Raw genomic sequence first — 18,139 nt, forward strand, 5'->3', positions numbered from 1 at the left:
GAGCTGGTAATCATGTGGGCAGCTGATCCGGCCACTCAGGGCTGAGCACCTCTTCACCCTGCTTGTGTGCGGGGAGAGCGGGTAGCCTGCTCTCCCCACAGAGCCCGATTGGGCTCTACACACAGATCATGTGTAGAGCCTCAGAGAGTGGTAAACCTAGATCATGGGAAGTTAAGAAGAAAGGGCAGGACCCAAACAAACCATGATGGGATGAAACAAACCATGATAGGATCAAACAAACCAAGAGGTGAGTCTCATGATCAGTGAGACTTGCCAGGAAGGGGTTCACAGGGAGAGCAGGCTTAGCCCGCTCTCCCCACAGACGATCACTGGAGCAGCTCTTCATGGCCAGATAGGCCGCCCACACGACTGCCAGCTCCATCACAGAGCTGGCGGGAGCTGTGGGGATCGGGGGCCATGCGCCCCCCGGAAGTTTCAGGATTCCCCTGCACGAGTGTGTGAAGCATTCTGGAGAGACCCCCGAGCAGCTACTGGGCTGGGGGTCTCCATGTATGTTGCCGCTGTTGTGAACTACACCTGATTTCGCACTCTGTACATGCTCAGAGGGAAAGAGGCAAAGTCACATCATACACAAATTGAATTGGTTCTTGGAGATGGTGACCATGTAGGATCTGGGCGTGCAAACAGAGACATAGAGAGACACACTCAGAAAGTTCAATGGGCTTTATTATAGAAAGTTGCTCCTCAGGATAAAATAATCCACATTAAAAACATGTTTCCGATTCAAAGTGTAGTGTAATGTGCCTAACTAACATATGTGTGTGCAATCAGTGATTACAGCTATCTAATAATCTAACAAATCCTAATAAAACATTTAGAGAGAAGCAGAGAAAGAAGGAAGGAGGGAGGGCTTAGGAAGCGGGTGGCAGTGATTAGTAAGGAGGAGGGAAGTGGGGAGCAGGCTAGGCTGTGCGTTGAATAGGCATCTCACCAGGTTCATGAAGAAGGCTTCAAAGGAATTGTTCATTGCTGGAACTTGACAGTGTTGCAGGCTTCAGATGTAGGAGAAACGCGGGTGCTGGAGTGGAGAACAGGAGCCTCGGGTGCAAGCTTCAAGTAGTCAAGCAGGCTGGAGTCAGCTGCTCAGAGCAAAGTGAAGCACCGTGGCTGGGTAGTCTAGACTTCTCACGGTGCAGCAGAAGTCACAGACATTTCCTGTCCATGGACAGAGTTCCTGCTTCTTGCCCCGTGGTTCAGCAGCAAACTCTGGGATGTGAACAAGTATGCTTGTTAGGCAAGATTGCTAATCTGCTATGTCCAGAGACTCCTTCTTATAGTGGTTCCATCCTTTGATGTCCATTTGAGTCTCCTGGATCACAAAAGGTGTCCATTCCTGTTATCCTCTGGTTATTGTCTTTTAATTATCAAAATTAGCTCAGGATATTTGGTCAGTCCAGGGTAAATTCAATCCCATCTTCTGTTAGCTGTTATCTTGGGGAGGGGACGTTCTATTTTGCCCAAGGCACATCTGCATCTCTGAGCTGGAAATGGGCATCTTCTCTTGTCCCCAGATTTGGGGCCTGGTCCCAGAAGGTGTTAAAAGGTGTTAGTAAAAGGGCTAAATCTACAGGTGTTTTCCTAGAGTGGAATTTCTATAGACAGCAGTTGAGTATCCCCTTTGGGCAGAGCAGAGCCATCATTGACAAGGATTAACATAGACTTCTTGCAACACGAAAGGGGAGTTCAGCTTCTGGCCTCTTCCACAGACATTATCTGATAGTGAGTTACATTTTAGCATATTGATAGCTCAGGCCTAGCCCTTGTGTTTCTTTGAGTGCCCATTTCACAATACAATGCTGGATTGCCTCTTCCTTCACAGAGCAGTTAGCAGAGGCAGTCATGAGACCTGGGTGTCAGTTCACCTTGAGTTCAGGCATTTAATTGAACTCTTAATAAAATGGAATCAGACACAAGCCTGAATTCCATATACTTCTGGGCTGGTACCTCTGGGTCTAATGTTGAGGTACGGGTGCCTCCAACACTGCACCGCGGAGCCGCGCTGTGGCAACACACGACTGCAAAACCTGGGTCAGCGGAGCGCTTGCTCAGCAAACCTGGGGCTAAAGGGAGGGGGAATTTGCGGGGTTGGCCGCTGGGAGCCGTGCAGCAATCGTTGCAGCACATGACCGCCAAAAAGTGGGCTAGGCTCCCTTAGCTCACTTTTTGGCGGTTGTGAGAATCATCTCCAAGAGTTAATGATAGTCTGTAGTGCCAAAGTCTATTAAATCAAATTTTCTGGTTCTGTGTGATGCATGAACCTGCCCTTTCAGTTGAATGAAGCCGCTGCATAAGTGGCTCTGGAAAAGAGCATTCCCAACTGGGAAGAAAGAGCCCTACATGTGTATAGTTTTATACAGCTCCATGCAGACATTCAGCTGAATGTGCATAGGTCCCTCCATAGTGTGCATTCAAAAGCTCTGGATATGTGGTGTGAATAGGTTATAATTTGCCTTATAAAAACTTATAATAATGTCCACATAACATCTTGCTAAGGTGGTCTTCCAAGTGCTGAGGATAAATTTAGCAGTTCCCAAACTTCTGCAAGGGTACAGATCTATGTTTTAATTCTCCTCTCCACTATTCAAGATATCGGGGATTACCAGTTTACCAAGTGATTTTATGCATACTGTGGTGGTAATTTACTACATGATAAAGTAGTCATCTGAATTCACTCATTGTAGCTTGGGAACATGCCTTAAAAACTGGAACTCCAACTGCTTCTGTATTTGAGATTGTACATTTCTTGCCCTTACCACCATAATGGTGTTTTTGCATAGCAGGTCACTTACTGTGAGTTAGAAAATGCACCCAGGGACCTGGGGACACTGTACAGCTAGGAGCTATTATTGTATGTATTTGTCTCTGAATCATAACAGCTGAGGTAGTGCCAGCATCTGTCTCAGTGATGGAAAGAAACTCTCATCCCTGACAGAAAAGCAATCACCAGTCCAGTTTGGTTTAGGCTAGCTTCCCCCCCCCCTTTTTTTGGTGGGGGGGAGGTTTCTTTTATATTTTGTCCATTTTCAGTTGAGAAATGATAAACTATATATCATTTTAATAATGTTTTTGTGGGCTGCTGAGAGAGAAAGAGAGAGAGAGAGAGAGGATATAAACTCCAAAAAAGGACCAAGTGAAATATAAACCAGATGCCCTTGATAGAAACTAGCATACAAACATATATCAAACAGCTATAGAAGAAAGTCAAATTCTTAACATCCATTTTTGTTTACCACAATTCAGCTTCCAGTATTTCACAAATCATTGGTATTCCTCCAGAAAACACATTAACAAACCTACTTTTCCTCTCCAAATCCGATAGGAAAAATGATTTTCAGTCATGCCGTCTATTCAGCGCCTATCCAGGAGTGCTGCTAAGACCCCACCCCCAGATCCCTTATCATAATGGTGAGCTTGGTCTCTGAAACAGAAGCTGGTTTACTGCATCTACTGGTTTCCCATTTAACCACTGTGCTATACAATGGCCGTGGAGAGATCTTAATTTATTCTTGTCCTTCCTCCTCCAGAGAGAGAATTTTCAGTGCTCCACCACTTGCCTTTCTTACTCCTTGGTGTCTTGTCTTTCTATAGCCCTGGGCATCTGCCTCTAACCTCATCCATCAGTTTGTAGTTGGTTTCAGCCAGTTTTCTGCCGATCTCCCTAGGGATCTACTTGTGTGCTTTTTTTCATGGGAAACTCAGAGCACCAGGGCTAGCTGGTGATTGCCACACTAGCTGGCTAGGCCACACAGCACCCCTCGCAATCCCTCAGAAAGCCAACATCTCTCTCCCTCCCCCTCCATTTTGAGTACTTGCAGAAAGTTATATTTTCTTATATTTGCCCTTTTATTTTATACTACTTTATAACATTTTCTCTTTGAAAAAAAATATTTGCAGGCTGAATACTTCCCCACTGTAAAATAGAAATGGATGAGTCCATTATCCACAGTCCATTAAGCAACAGCAGCAACAACAATTAGTGGTCCATACAGATAAGGCAATCCTCTCCTTCCTCAATTCTGCCATCATCATTTCAGGGACTTTTTTCTGGTTTACGTTGTTTTTTAGAGTAAGTTTATTTTCCTCCTCCAGTACTGCAACATATATATCCCCTGATAGTAAATAATATTTTTAGTGCCCATTTTAGTTGCTATCTATTCCTGAAAGAACAAGAGAAAATGACACAGCTTCTTTTTGGTTGGGAAAACACTTCCCTTCTTCCCATCTATATTTCATCTTTTGGGAACTATGGAGGGCTGAAGGAGCATTGGGACAAAGCAAGCCCTTCCTCTTACATTGCCTCTACTTTACAGTAGGAGGAAATACCAAGGCCATTCGCTCAGGAAAACAGATATTGGGTAGAGTATGGCCACCTTAAATGGCGCAATGGAGAAATGCTTGACTAACAAGGATGCTGGTTCGAATCCCCGCTGGTATGTTTCACACCTATATCGGGCAGCAGAAATATATGTGCTGGAGGAGGCAATGGTAAACCCCTCCTGTATTCTACCAAAGACAACCGCAGGGCTCTGTGGGCGCCAGGAGTCGACACCGACTCAACGGCACTCTTTACTTTACTTTTATGGAATCTACTACTGCAATCTTGTTATGAGAGGAGAAGAGGGAGAGACACTGCCTGGAGCTTTTTCACACTGGGCTTTTAGTTCGCATCTCCTCTGGAATGGAGGGTGTGCATTCACATATTGGCCAGATTTACCCCAAAGTCCCTGCAAACTATTGGAGAGCACTTCATACACAGTTCAGGTTTTTCATTGCATGTTAGAGTGTAACCTGATTTATATCCAGGGTTTAAAAAAAATCCACTTTTTGCATTGGTTTTTTTTGGGGCAACAACTTCAATCTTGCAGTAAAGACTCGCAGTAAACTTGCGGTGAAGCCTGCTGTGTGAGAAAAACACCCTGGGGAGCTACCACCATCCACCTCTCTTTGTTCCAACAGAGGAGGAGGAGGAGGCCCCTCCCTCCAACAACCACCACAGAACTACCAAAGAGCCATCTTGATCTGAGGGGTGGAGAGAAGAGACACATGTAAAGATCTGGCTCTTAAGAGTCATTGAGGCTATTCTCACACGCAGCCTAGCCCAGGTTAAGGGCGCCCAGCCCAGGTTAGGCTGCCCGTGATGGAGAACCACCGGGACTGAGCCCAATCCCAGCAGGCCAGCACTGCCTAACTCCCCATTGTGAAACCTGCCTCTTAAACGAGGTTAAGGGAACAAGCACTCCCTCAGCCCTGTTCTCCTGTTCATGTGCTACCGCTGGCTGCTTTCAGTACTGATGGCTGCCCACCCAGCACTGGAGGAATCTCCATAATGCACTGTGTATTTGCGTGTATTTGCATTGTGAGATATCAGGGGCCGGGACAACTCATCCTGGCCCCCACACCTCCGCACCATCAGGGGAAGCATCTGAGAGCACAATCTATGCACTCAGCACCACAGGACGATCGTCTGCATGGGAGGTAAACTTTGCAAGGCTTCCTCCCCAGCCCTGCGGCCATCCTTGCGTTTGATCGTGACAACAGCCTTTTTTGTATATCCTTTCAATGCTTTTATGCAAACCGCTTTGGGAGGTTTGCCTGGAAACTGGTGTATAAATGCCAGATATAAATAAGTAGATAAACTGCCTGCTAACCTGAGAACAATCTGATTAGGTGGACATGTATTAGTATTTTAAATGTCTACAAGGGGGTTTCCAAACTGGTTCAAAGAACTGGCAGTTCCACCGGTTCAACGGTGGGGGCGTGTCTAGCTTTAAGAGAGGGGGAAGGTGCACTGACCCCTCCCGCTGCTCCCCCCCAGCATCTATTTTTTGAAAAGCTCATTGGGGCAGCAGCGTACCTCCCTGCCGTTGCCCCCATTGTCCGGATATGACCGAAGTCCCCGATGCACCTGCATGTGCCAGCACAGGCATCCGGTAATATCCGGGCAATGGGAGGTACACTGCTGCCCCGATGAGCTTTTATAAAAACAGATGCCAGCCAGGGGAAAGCTGTGGGAGGGGTAAGTGCACCCTCCCCCGCGCTTAAAGCAGCACCCCCGCCGCCTTTGAGCCTCCCCACCGTGCACATCCCTACTGCTGACTGGGTGGCAGCTTACTCTCTCCCCCTCCCTCCCACCACCAATTCACCAGCATGCTGTTGGGTGCACATTGAAGGACTCATCTCAGCCTCAAAAAAGATGAGCCCTCTCCAGGAGGTTTTTCACGCGGGGCTATTAAAGCCCTTTAACTCGCATCTCCTCTGGAATGGAGGGGGTGCATTCACATATCGGCCAGATTTACCCCGAAGTCCCTGCGAGTTATTGGGGAGCAGTTCACACACATTGTGTTCACAGTTCACACACATTTTCCACTGCGCATTAGAGTGTAGCCTGATTTATATCTGGGGTTAAAAAACCCCACTATTTGTGTCTGTTTTTGGGGACAACTTCAAGTCAACAGTAAAGCCTCCCAGTAAACTCACGGTAAAGCCTGCTGTGTGTAAAAGTCGCAGGAGGTATATATGTGTAGATAGTAGTTATATGCTTAAGAAGATATTTCTGAGCCAGGGGACTTCGTGTGTGTGTGTGTGTGTGTGTGTGTGTGTGTGTGTGTGTGTGTGTGTAAAATGCCTACATGCGTGTGGAGTGTGTGTGATTATATTTGCACAGGAGCAAGAGAGAGGTCATGTTGAGAAAGAAACATTGGTAGACTTACCGTGAAGGGTTCTTTTTCAAGTATGGGGAGGGCATCCTTCACACGATGGGTTGTCAGTCACTGCATGCTCTGAGACAGGGCCAATAAGATTTTAGCACGACCATTACTCCCTCTGCCGAGCCCTAGCTTACCCAGTTCTGGTCTTGTAGAGCGATCAACAGTCTCTATAACTCAGAAGGAAGTTGAGGAAAGAAGAAACGTAAACAAAGCTAAGGCACATAAATGATCCCTCAGGAAAAGCAAGCCGGAAGGTAAGAAAAAAGTGATAGATTGAATCTATGCACCCTAGGAGTTGCACCACCACCCCAAAAACTCCCCACCCAAGCATCCGGGGGTGGGTCGGATGCCCTCCCCATACTTGAAAAAGAACCCTTCACGGTAAGTCTACCAATGTTTCTTCTTCCACGTATGGGGAGGGCATCCTTCACACGATGGGACATATCCAAGCTAAATGTGTGTGGGAGGGTAGCGGATGCCAAGGTTACCCCCGGCTAGACCTCTAACACCTTTTGTAGGACCGTGCGTCCCAGAGCTACTTGCGGCTGGTGAAATGAGGGAATCTTATAATGTTTCACGAAGGGTGACGAGGAAGACCATGCTGCTGCTTTACAAATGTCTTCCACAGGTACCCTAGCCGAGAAGGCTGCCGATGCTGACGCACTCCTAGTTGAATGCGCCGTGATTCCAGAAGGTATGGGCAGATGTAGGGACTCATATGCCAATGCAATAGTGGTTCTAAGCCACCGCGCTAGAGCATCCTTAGAAGCTTTGGTACCTAACTTCGAAGGTAAGAAGCAAACAAATAGGAAGTCGGACTTCCTAAATGGCTTGGTCCGTTTAAGATCTATGCGGAGAGTCCTGTGGACATCCAGCGAATGCCAAAGATGTTCTTTTGGATGGAGAGGTTTCGGACAAAACGATGGCAACACGATTTCTTGTGCCCTATGGAATACTGAATTCACCTTGGGAAGAAAGGTGGGGTCCAATTTCATTACGACGGCTTCTTTCTGGAAAACACATAGTTTGTCGTGAGCCGATAGGGCGGCAAGCTCAGAAACCCTCCTGGCTGATGTTATAGCGATTAGAAAAAGAACCTTAAAGGTCATCAGCCTTAGAGAGATCTTACATAGCGGTTCGAAGGGATCCTTCGTGAGCGCCTGAAGAACCTTATCCAAGTCCCACGAAGGAAACCTGGGAACCGGAGGGGGATTAAGGTTAACCGCTCCTCTCAAGAATCTTTGAATGTCGGGATGGAGCGAATGTGAGTCCATGCCGCCAAGGCTCAGAACTGATGATAGCGCAGAGATCTGACGCCTCAGAGTACCTGGGCGGAGACCTTTGGCAATTCGTGCCTGCAGAAAACTAAGCACAGACGAAACCCCCACCTGCGTTGGATCAAGGCCCTCCTTGCGTGACCAGGCACAGAAGGTTGTCCATGTCATCTGATAGATACGCTTCGTGGAGTGACGCCTCGCCGCCAGGATGGTTTGTTGGACTGGCTCAGGGTATCCTTTATCTTCTAACGCCCAGCGCTCAATCTCCATGCGTGAAGGTGGAGCCAACCAGGATCCGAATGCAGCAGTGGTCCCTGACTGAGAAGATCTGGTCTGCTGGGCAGAGCCCATGTTTTCCGCACCGACAGGGCCAATAGATCCGAAAACCACGGGCGTCTTGGCCAAAATGGGGCTATTAGAATAACCTCTGCTCTCTCGGACATCAGTTTTCTGATGACTCTGCGTAGGATAGTCAGTGGGGGGAAGGCGTAAAGGAGTACACCCCGAGGCCATCTGGAAGTCAGAGCGTCCACCTGTTCCGCCTGAGGACAAAGGTGTCTAGAGAAGAACCGTGGAAGTTTGCTGTTCGAAGGGGAAGCAAAGAGGTCCACGACTGGGAGGCCCCACATCCTGGAGACCTGCTTGAACACCTCCTGATGGAGCGACCATTCCCCCGGATCCAGATACTGCCTGCTCAGCCAGTCTGCCAGGATGTTCGATTGACCAGCCAGGTGCTCTGCCACTATGGAACGCAGGTGGAGTTCCGCCCAACTGAACAACGTGTCCGACTCGAGCATCAGAGTTCGTGACCTCGTTCCTCCCTGATGGTTCAAATGAGCTTTCGTCGTAATGTTGTCTGTGTGGATTAGCACATCCTTGCCTTCGAGGTGAACTTGGAACTTCAACAGAGCCAAGCGGACGGCCTTCAGCTCCAGCCAATTTATATTGTGGCAGAGATCCTCCTGATTCCATATTCCCTGGGCCTGCTGATCGAGGAAGTGGGCTCCCCAACCGAACAAGCTGGCGTCCATCGTGACTATAGATCTCTGCATGAGCTCCAAGGGAAGACCCTGAAGCATGGCCGACGAGTTCCACCACCGAAGAGAATGTCGAACCCTTGCGGTCAATTTGACCCAGACTGTCCATAATGTCTTCCTTGTGAGGCAGTAGAAGCCACTGCAGAGGCCTGGAATGCCATCTTGACCAGGGCACGCAGTCGAAACAGGCCACCATCATGCCCAGGAGCTGAGCCAGGCAAAGGAGTGGGACCTTCTTCCTATGCACCAGTGAAGTGACCGTCGTCACAATCTTTTGCCTCCTTTCCTTGGGTAGACGAACGACTGCTGTCTTGGTGTCGAACAATACGCCGAGATGAACGAGGACCTGAGTAGGTCGGAGATGGCTCTTTGCGGCATTGATGAGAAACCCGTGATTCTGAAGGATACTGACCGTGCGACGGACACTCCACTCCGCCTCCTCCTCTGAAGTTGCCCGTAGCAAAACATCGTCTAAATAAGGGTATGCGTGGATGCCCTGCAACTAGGCATGGGCAATGAGCATGATCAGTTTTGTAAACACCCTCGGCGCCGTGGAAAGGCCGAAGGGTAGGGCCTTGCACTGATAGGAGCGGCCGTTGTACGAAAACCGGAGGAAGCGTCGAAAGTCTGGATGAACTGGTACGTGAAGATATGCCTCTGACAAATCTAGCGAGGCCAACCAGTCCCCTGGTAGAACCGCCGCCTTGATGGATCTGAGGGACTCCATTCTGAAATGCCTTTTCTTCATGTACCGATTCAGCCGTTTCATATTTAAGATTGCCCTCCAAGAATCGTCCTTCTTCGGGACCAGGAAAAGGAGGGAGAAAACCCCTTTGTAGGTCTGCTGTGCAGGAACCGACTCTACGGCCCGAATGTCCAGTAAATGTTGGATGGCATCCTGCATCAGCTTTTTCTTTACGGGGTTTTTGGATAGGGGTGTGACGTAGAAAAAATCTGGGGGCGTAGACATGAACTCTATGCGGTACCCCTGAGAAACAGTGTGAAGAACCGGAGTCCGTGGACGTGTCCCCCCAAATTGTGGCAAAGGCACTTAATCTGCCTCCTACCTGACCGTAGTCATTGTTTACGGGCGCGATGATCCTGTCCAGCGGCAAAGGAAGCTCCACGTTTGTTTGATCCCCTGGATCTTGGGTTCCAGGACTGGCTCCAGGAGGGCCTATACTGGTTCCCTCTGAAATCTCTGTCTCTGAAATTGTCTCGATAGCCAGCAGATCCTGATCTTCCGAAGGACCTAAAGGGACAAAAGGAATACTGAGAATTTGTCCCCCCTCGAAAGGGCCTCCCCGTCCTATAGGCATGGCTTTCTTTTTATCTTGTGTTTCTACCAACATTGGTTCCAAGGCCTCCCCAAACAACTTCGCACCACGAAAGGAGGTGGTCGCCAAAGCAGACTTTGATTTAGAGTCGACATTCCAGTGTCACAACCAGAGGCCCCTACGGACCGCTACATTGGCCGCCATAGCTCTGGAAGCATGTTGCAAGCAATCCAGGCTGGAGTCAGCCATTAGAGCGGAAGCCCTTGCAATTTTATTCAGGCCTTGACGCAGTTTTGTGAGTTCTGGAGGTACCAGTTTTGCCAGCTCCTTTGTCCAGAGAATTGTTGCCCTTGCAAATATGGAGTTAGTGGAGGCTGCCCGGATGATGGTCGCCGAGGCTTCGTGTGCTTTTTTCAGGAGATGATTCGTCTTCTTCTCTTCTGGTGACTTGAGGAATTCCTCACCCTCCTTTAATTCCTCACCCTCCTTATTGACCAATGCTCCTGTCACCAATTGTGCAACCAGAGCATCAACCACTGGAATGGCTATCCGGGACATAATATCAGAAGGAAGAGTATACAATTTTTTAGGAAAGCTTAAAGAAGGTTTAGATGCCATAGGAACTCCCCATTCTGCCAACATTACTTCCTTGAATAGGGATGGAAAGGGGACTGTGGCTGGGGATGTGGAAGTGGATGGGAAGACTTCCTGATCTAACCCGGGCACCGCCTGAGGGCTAGAGTCATTAGAAACGTCTTTAATTGCCCTTTTAGTCTTGGCCAAAAGAATTTCAAACTCTTTAAGGGTTTGTTGAGCCACCCGGGACATCAGCCCTGTTCAGAGGTACTGAGCCACTAATACTGCCCTGCTGATTCAGGAGAGGAGACACCACCGCAAGACAATTCTTTTGAACAAAGGCACTAAGCCAAGCAAGTTCTTTTGCAGATAGCAACTCCCTGCTAGGACCCACGGCGCCCGTCAGCGGTTCTCCCACCAAAGCACTCACCGCCAAAAACGGAGGCTGGAGCGGTTCCGATCGTGCCGATACAGTGGAAAAATTCACGCACGGCTCCCCAAGCGCCTGAACAATGGGCAGCAATGCCCCGGGAAATGCCCCAGCAACCGGTCCAATCGAGCTCGGAGAAGCCGCGGACGGATTTGAGTGCTCTAAAATGGCGGGCGCTATTTGAGCGGGAAGAGCCGTTGCCTCCTTCCCCGGCTGTCGCTCTCTCACCGCCTTCAGTTGGAGCCTTTCACTCATAGGCGCCTTAGTTAAAAGAGAAGCCTTAGCTTTCTTCTTCTTTTTAGGCTTTGCGCCTTCCGCCCCCAAGTGCTTCGATTTTTTGAGCGCCTTAGAATGGCCCGTGAGCACTTTCTTCTTAGTAAGCACCTTCACAATCATAGGAGCACTCTCTGCCGGAATCAAGCCCGCAGCGGCCGCTTTGGCACTTTCCCCAGCCGCCAAGGGGACTGTTGGGGACTTTTGAATTGGGACATCAGAAAGGGGTCCTTCAGAGAGGGAACCCCGCAACATGTCGCCAGTGTGTGCGACTTCCATAGCTCTGACTCCAAAACGGTGGTGGAGGGGAAACTGACAGAGAAACGAACAACGAGGGAGCACGGGAGAGGGAAAGGGTGAAATTGACAAGGCAACCACAATCGGAAAACACAATAACAGCAAGGAGAAACACAACCGACAAAACCACCGACCGTACTGTCGCCAACAACTCCTTTCCCCCCTTTGCACACAGCAGAATGAAGAGAAGAGAAAAAGCAGTACTGTCCCAGAGCGAAGACAGGACCAGAACTGGGTAAGCTAGGGCTCGGCAGAGGGAGTAACGGTCGTGCTAAAATCTTATTGGCCCTGTCTCAGAGCATGCAGTGACTGACAACCCATCGTGTGAAGGATGCCCTCCCCAAACGTGGAAAAAGTTTTTCATTTTCCACCATAACCTTACACTTTTTCTGCAGCAAAGGTGGGGTGGGGTGTGTGTGAAGAGAAGGTTGGTGGGCAACTTCACTTTTGTCCCACGGCCCACTCCAGCCTTGCTATGCCTTTGGCTGAAGTGGTATCTGCCTGCCAGCTCCCCAGACCCTAGTGTTCTCCTCCCCTGCTGGACTGCCCTTTAGCTGAAAGAAATTCTCTGGCTACTATGGCCAGGCCACTTAGGCTCGATTAAGTGTTACTTCCCCCAACTACAAGAAAGCTTGTGCTCACACTGATGCTGCAATGCTTCATATGGAGAGTGTAATGCTTAAATGTTATGCACATGCAGCTCCAGTGCATGTAGCATCTGCCCACCAGCATGCATGCCACTGGTGGTCTGCTGGCATGCAGATGTCGCATGTACTGGGACTGGAATGAGAATGTAGTAAGGAGCATTTTGATTTTACTTTTGCATCATGGAAAATCACACAGGTAAGACCTTTCCTGCTGCCTGTGTGTGAGGAGAGTAACATTTAAATTGGACCTTCATGATTCCTATAGTTTATGCATGCAGGAGGCTGGAAAAGCAAAGCAAAGTGCATGCTTTTTTCTATTTTGTAAAAAAGTTAGTTCCATAACGAAGTCCAGGGTTTCCATCTGTATCTGTCTGTGCTCAGGTGGGGAGGGTGCAGCTGTCTCTCGCTCTGTATACTCTATGCACAGCTCTCCATCTTCCTACATTTATTCATCTCATCTACATATTTGTCAGCTGTTCAGAGCAAGGGAGCAAAAATAATCCCTTGGCTTGTGATAGGCGCTTGTGACTCTGACTGTGTCCTAACGAATGGGCTGTTCTCTAGTGTGCTTGCAGCTCAGCACTCTGCTGTGTGAGGCAGAGCCGGGTTATGGGGGAAGGGAGAGATGTGACTGCTGCTGGCCGAGGAAGGCACAGACAGAGGGATTCTTAAAGAGGGATCTTTGGGAAATAAAGTTCCTAGAGGGAAAGCCTTTGGAGCAGGAGAGGATTGAGTAGGTCTGGATGTCATTTTTGGGGAGTGGAAACAAGAGATGGGAAACAAGTACAGAAATTGAACCTGCTTTTACCTTTTTTGTTTTGTTTTTAAAGGTCTAAACTTCAGCAGATGCAGAAATGGAGGATTAACAGAGACACAATGCAAGGTATGAGGTTTGTATGTCTACGGGGCAAACAGGACATCATTACTGGGGGCTGTGAGAACTATAACTGAATGATAGAATCCTAGAAGTTTAGAGAAGAGACTTTGGAGGCTTTCTAGGCTAGGCCCCTGCAAGAATCATGCTATAATATCTCTGACAGATGGCCATCTAGCCTCTGAAAACCTCTAGCAAAGGAGAACCCACCACTGTGGAACAGACTGTTCCACTTTTGAACAGCTTTTACATCGCTTGTTAAGGTCTCAGTCCCCAGCTACTTGGATCCTCAGTTTATTATTTTTATTTCTAATATGCTCACTCCTAAATGTGATTGACGTTCTTTTCTATGTGTCTTTTGCAGTATAAGTGGATTACGAAGCAAGTGCCATCTTGGCGCTGAGATGGAAGTGCCAAGCATCAAAGACTTTCAATGGAAAACTCTGGCACCTCTGCCCAGTCCGAGAGTCTATTGCTCCCTGGTGGAGGCTGGTGGGCAGGTCTTTGCTATTGGGGGTTGTGATGATAATGGCATTCCCATGGACTCTTTTGAGGTGTACTCCCCGGAAGCTAACCAATGGAATTCTCTCCCGCCAATGCCGACAGCCAGAGCTGGAGTAGCTGTAGCTATGCTGGGCAAGAGAATAATGGTGATTGGAGGTGTCGGAGCCAACCAGATGCCCTTGAAGATTGTGGAGATGTACAACATAGATGAGGGCAAGTGGAAGAAGAGGAATTCCTTGAGGGAAGCTTCTATGGGGATCTCTGTAACAGTGAAAGGCAAGGAGGATTCTTTCACTAGTAGAACTGGTGGCAAATAGGAGTAGCTTTTAGAAAAGCCCCCCAGTGTATTTCCCCTAATTAAGTTGATTGGCAGGGCAGAGTGAATTTCATCTTGCTTGGAGACAGATATAGTCAGTGGGGAGCTATTAAGACATTTCTGCCACACTGTGAATATGTCCTGACTCTGACCCAGTTGCTGGAATGGCCATCTTTGAATCCCTCTGGGTGAGGTCAGATACTTTTCAACAGTTTGGTTTAGAACAGGCTATGGTGTCTGTCTTGTAACTGGAGCACACCATCTGTTTCTCTGACCTCTTCTTTGCTTGTTAAAAAAGCAACAGTCAGGCGCATTCTGTATTCCTGCCAAATACAGGATGGCCTGTTTTTCTATGGAGCTGCTTTTGTCATTCTTGAAGGACAAATAATTCATACAGAAAGTGCCTTCCAGTGCATGGGGAAGACTGAAGGGCTTTTCTAGAGGAATGCACAATGAATAAAGGCATGTTACATTATGTGTATAGTTTTTAAATATATATATAATGGTATGTTTACATTAAATGTGTAGTTTTTAAAATGAGATCAGAACTGTAGCACACAGGGAGGGCAAATCTGGGATGCAGGCCCCGAGAGTATTTGCCTATTCATTATCAAGCTGCTTTTGCACATGCAGTAATTGGAAGACAGGACCAGGAATTTTACAACCCAGTATCCTGATGTTGTGCAGTTCCTAGACTAGAGTTTCACAAACTATGGGATGACAGGAAGAGTAGTGAAGAAGTGCATGCGAAGAATGAAGGTGATTGCAGCTGGTGTGCTCTTCCATGTTACTTCAGTCCTGGTGGGCTGTCTGAGTTGCTGGGCAGAGGCAGCATACATATGGGAAGGCAAGGGACATGAATAGGACCTGATGGAGTTTGCAAAGTTCAGGACAAGGTAATAGGTTTCTGTCCTTTGGGTAGACTCGTGTGTGACCTGAGTCCATAAAAGGGAGACCTGAAGAAACAAGACAATACTGTTATCTACTTCTACCAGAGATTCATCTGTTTTTAGCCTTGGGTGAGTAAAGTAACCTATTTACGGAATGCCGAGATTCATTTTTTGTGTCCTTTCTTTTGCTGTCCTTTCTAGACTACAGAATCTATGCAGCAGGTGGAATGGGAGTGGACCTGCGTCCTCACAACTACATGCAGCATTATGACATGTTGAAGGATATTTGGGTGTCGCTGGCAACCATGCCCACACCCAGGTATGCTGCCACTTCCTTCCTGCGGGGCACAAAGGTCTATGTGCTAGGTAAGAATGGGCCTTGAGCCGCCTCCACCTCCTCATATTCATTGACTAGGCATTCACTCTAGCTAAAGCCAATCCCCATCCTCTGGCATTCAGAAAGAAGCTCCCTATCATAACATCTCCAAATACAGTAGAATCTTGTTATTTACAGTTCCGCATATTCGTGGGTGTCTAATTGACACCCCTTTTCATTATCCGTGGATACTAAAGGGTTAAAATACGCATATCCATGGTTCCTAGAGGGCCGGAAGTGACCACAGAAGTAACTTGTGGACACCACTTGTGACTCATTTCTTAGCGGGGGGAAGTGGGATTTTTCATGTTTTCGGGGGGACATTTCACGGATTTGGAGGGCATTCCTGAGCACATGGGAGCACAATATAGTAAGCAGTTTCAATTATTTTCGCCTGTTCTCAATTTTTTTTTTTTTTTGCTGTTCTTTTTTACTTTCTTTCTTTCTTTCTTTCTTTCTTTCTTTCTTTCTTTCTTTCTTTCTTTCTTTCTTTCTTTCTTGCCATTTTGGCCCATTCTGGAACCTAACCCCACTTTCCCCATTGGCATTATGCCTCATTACTCACGGCTTCATTACTCACGATAGTAGGTGAGGTACGGAAACCCCTGCGAGTAACAAGGTTTGTCTGAATGGTGTATTCCCTGGACTTGTCCTGGCACCAGAAATATCAGGTTTGCCTCTGAGCTTCCTCTAGCAAAGGCTTCCTTTCCTGGGCTTCCTGGTCCATTTCCCCACTGCAGTCCATTGCCTGCATCTATTATGCAATATGATGAAAATAACACTTTCATTAATGGAACTCTCACTTGCAACATTAAAGCTTAGTTGCCTTAGTCCTAAAACTGACAAGCCTATTTAATCCAATATGTGGAATTCCTAAAGTGCAAGATGTTCTGTTGTTGTTGTTGTTTGTTGACTGACATACTATATGAAGTTCAGTGCATGTTTTAATAGATCGTAGGGCAGTTGTGCAAAAGCACTATTCACGCAAACACAATAATTATTTCCAATGACCATCCATCATGTATCTGCACAATAGTGGTGTGCACAGAACCGCACCTCCGTGGTCCGGCACTGGGGAGGGGGGCTCTTTAAGGGCGGGGGAGGGTGTACTTACCCTTCCAGATGCTTCCCCCCTCCAGCGCTCCTGTTTTTTAACACATTTGCGGCTGCAGGGTACCTCCCTGTCCCACTTCCCCCGTTCCTCGGCAAAAGGCTTCAAAAGCCTGACTGCACGTGCACATCACGTCCGTGCGTACGTCAAACGTGTGTGCGTGCGCAACATATGCTCGCAGCACACGGACATGATGGGTGCATGCGACGTGCGCACATGCAGTTAGGCTTTTGAAGACTTTTGCCAAGGAACGGGGGAAGGGGCAGCAGGGAGGTACCCTGCCACCCCAAATGCATTAAAAAACGGGAGCACTGGAGGGGGGAAAGCGGCAGGAGGGGTAAGTACACCTTCCCCCGCCCTTAAAGGTCCATACACACACACTCCGGTGTTGAACCACTGAACCAGCCCCAGGTCCAGACCGGTCTGGAGGCCTTTGGAATGGGCTCCGGACTGGTCCGTGCAAATCCCTACTGGACAATTTTTGCATTTGCACAAAGAGCACTCCTGACTAACTATATGCATGTTATGTTAAAATGAGCACTGAAATCTGGGCAGCATGTTGGACATTATTTTTATAGCCCTTTAAGCAGGGGTGGGAGCCACCATTGTGTGAATGGGTTCAAAGAACCCGGGTGGCGCCACTCAGGGGCCGCGCCTTGCACGCCAGCCATGCCTCCTGTGTCACACATCAGATGCGCAGCTCCGTTTTAAGCAGCTTTGCCCAGTACCAGCTTCCCAGCCTGGCCGGGAACACATCTGCCTGCCTTTTAAAGCAGGGAGAGCCACTCCCAGCCATGCTGTGAACATGACGCTGGCCAGAAATTTTCTCATAAATGTGGGGCAGGGCCCCATTTGCAAGCAAAACCCCGCCCCCTGCGTCTGCCATCAGATGCAGGGGGTGTGGCTGGGGGGGCAGGCGGTGGGTGGGGGCAGAATAGGGGCTGCCACTGATCTCCCTACGTGCTTGCATTTAAGTGTGCAGAGTGCTCAAGAAACATTGTTTTGATTCTTATATTCCTGTGAAATAAATTATAATCCCCATTTTACAGATAGCTTTTTATCTGTATAAGATAAGATGGTGATCTGCCTAACCCTATTCAGTGAAATGGAGATGGTTAAGGCCTGACACTATTTAGTGAATTTGATAAAATGAGCTAGAATTTAATGCAAGTTCCTAAATGAAGGTCCTACAAGCTTTTCCGGCTGTACCATATGGGTTTTCTGTACAGGAACTTTTATATACCATGCTGTGTATTCTGCACAAATACAGAAGGAAATCAACATTTGGTAACAAAGAAACTCAAATTCAGCACCAAGAAAAGCTGAATTCTATGGCCTGAATACTAGGGATGTGCGGAACCGGTCCAGCGGTCCACAGTCCGACAGTTCAGTCCAGGGGTTCGTGGGTTCGTGATTGAACCGAACCCCCCCCCCCCAGGTTCCGTCAGACCGAAACCGGACCGCCGGGTCCGGTCCGGCAGGTCCTCAAATATATATATATATTTAAATTTAAACGTAAAAGCAAG

General features: G+C 48.1%; 1 protein-coding gene and 1 long non-coding RNA gene across 9 annotated transcripts in view; one reads left to right on the forward strand and one right to left on the reverse strand.

Annotated features, from left to right (window-relative positions):
- The window catches only part of KLHDC8A (kelch domain containing 8A), a 79,724-nt gene that overhangs the window by 40,353 nt on the left and 21,232 nt on the right, over positions 1–18,139 (forward strand). For 5 of the 7 annotated variants that reach the window (XM_053248245.1, XM_053248243.1, XM_053248248.1 and 2 more), the window contains 3 exons: positions 13,373–13,425; positions 13,781–14,196; positions 15,328–15,492. In XM_053248245.1, the coding sequence (XP_053104220.1) occupies positions 13,821–14,196; positions 15,328–15,492 (541 nt within the window). In that variant the 5' untranslated portion in view covers positions 13,373–13,425; positions 13,781–13,820. Of the gene's footprint in view, positions 1–13,125; positions 13,280–13,372; positions 13,426–13,780; positions 14,197–15,327; positions 15,493–18,139 lie in introns of those variants that run through there. The other 2 variants (XM_053248246.1, XM_053248247.1) reach the window with 2 other exon arrangements.
- The window catches only part of LOC128324097 (uncharacterized), a 39,614-nt gene that overhangs the window by 21,342 nt on the left and 133 nt on the right, over positions 1–18,139 (reverse strand). Inside the window, exons 2-3 of one of the 2 annotated variants that reach the window (XR_008306637.1) lie at positions 16,083–16,256; positions 670–4,178 (exon numbers count right to left, since the gene is read on the reverse strand). This is a non-coding gene — a long non-coding RNA (uncharacterized LOC128324097). Of the gene's footprint in view, positions 1–669; positions 4,179–16,082; positions 16,257–18,139 lie in introns of those variants that run through there. The other variant, XR_008306636.1, reaches the window with a different exon arrangement.

The sequence above is a fragment of the Hemicordylus capensis genome, chromosome 4 (genome assembly GCF_027244095.1).
Source record: "Hemicordylus capensis ecotype Gifberg chromosome 4, rHemCap1.1.pri, whole genome shotgun sequence".
In the NCBI taxonomy this organism is placed as follows: domain Eukaryota; kingdom Metazoa; phylum Chordata; class Lepidosauria; order Squamata; family Cordylidae; genus Hemicordylus; species Hemicordylus capensis.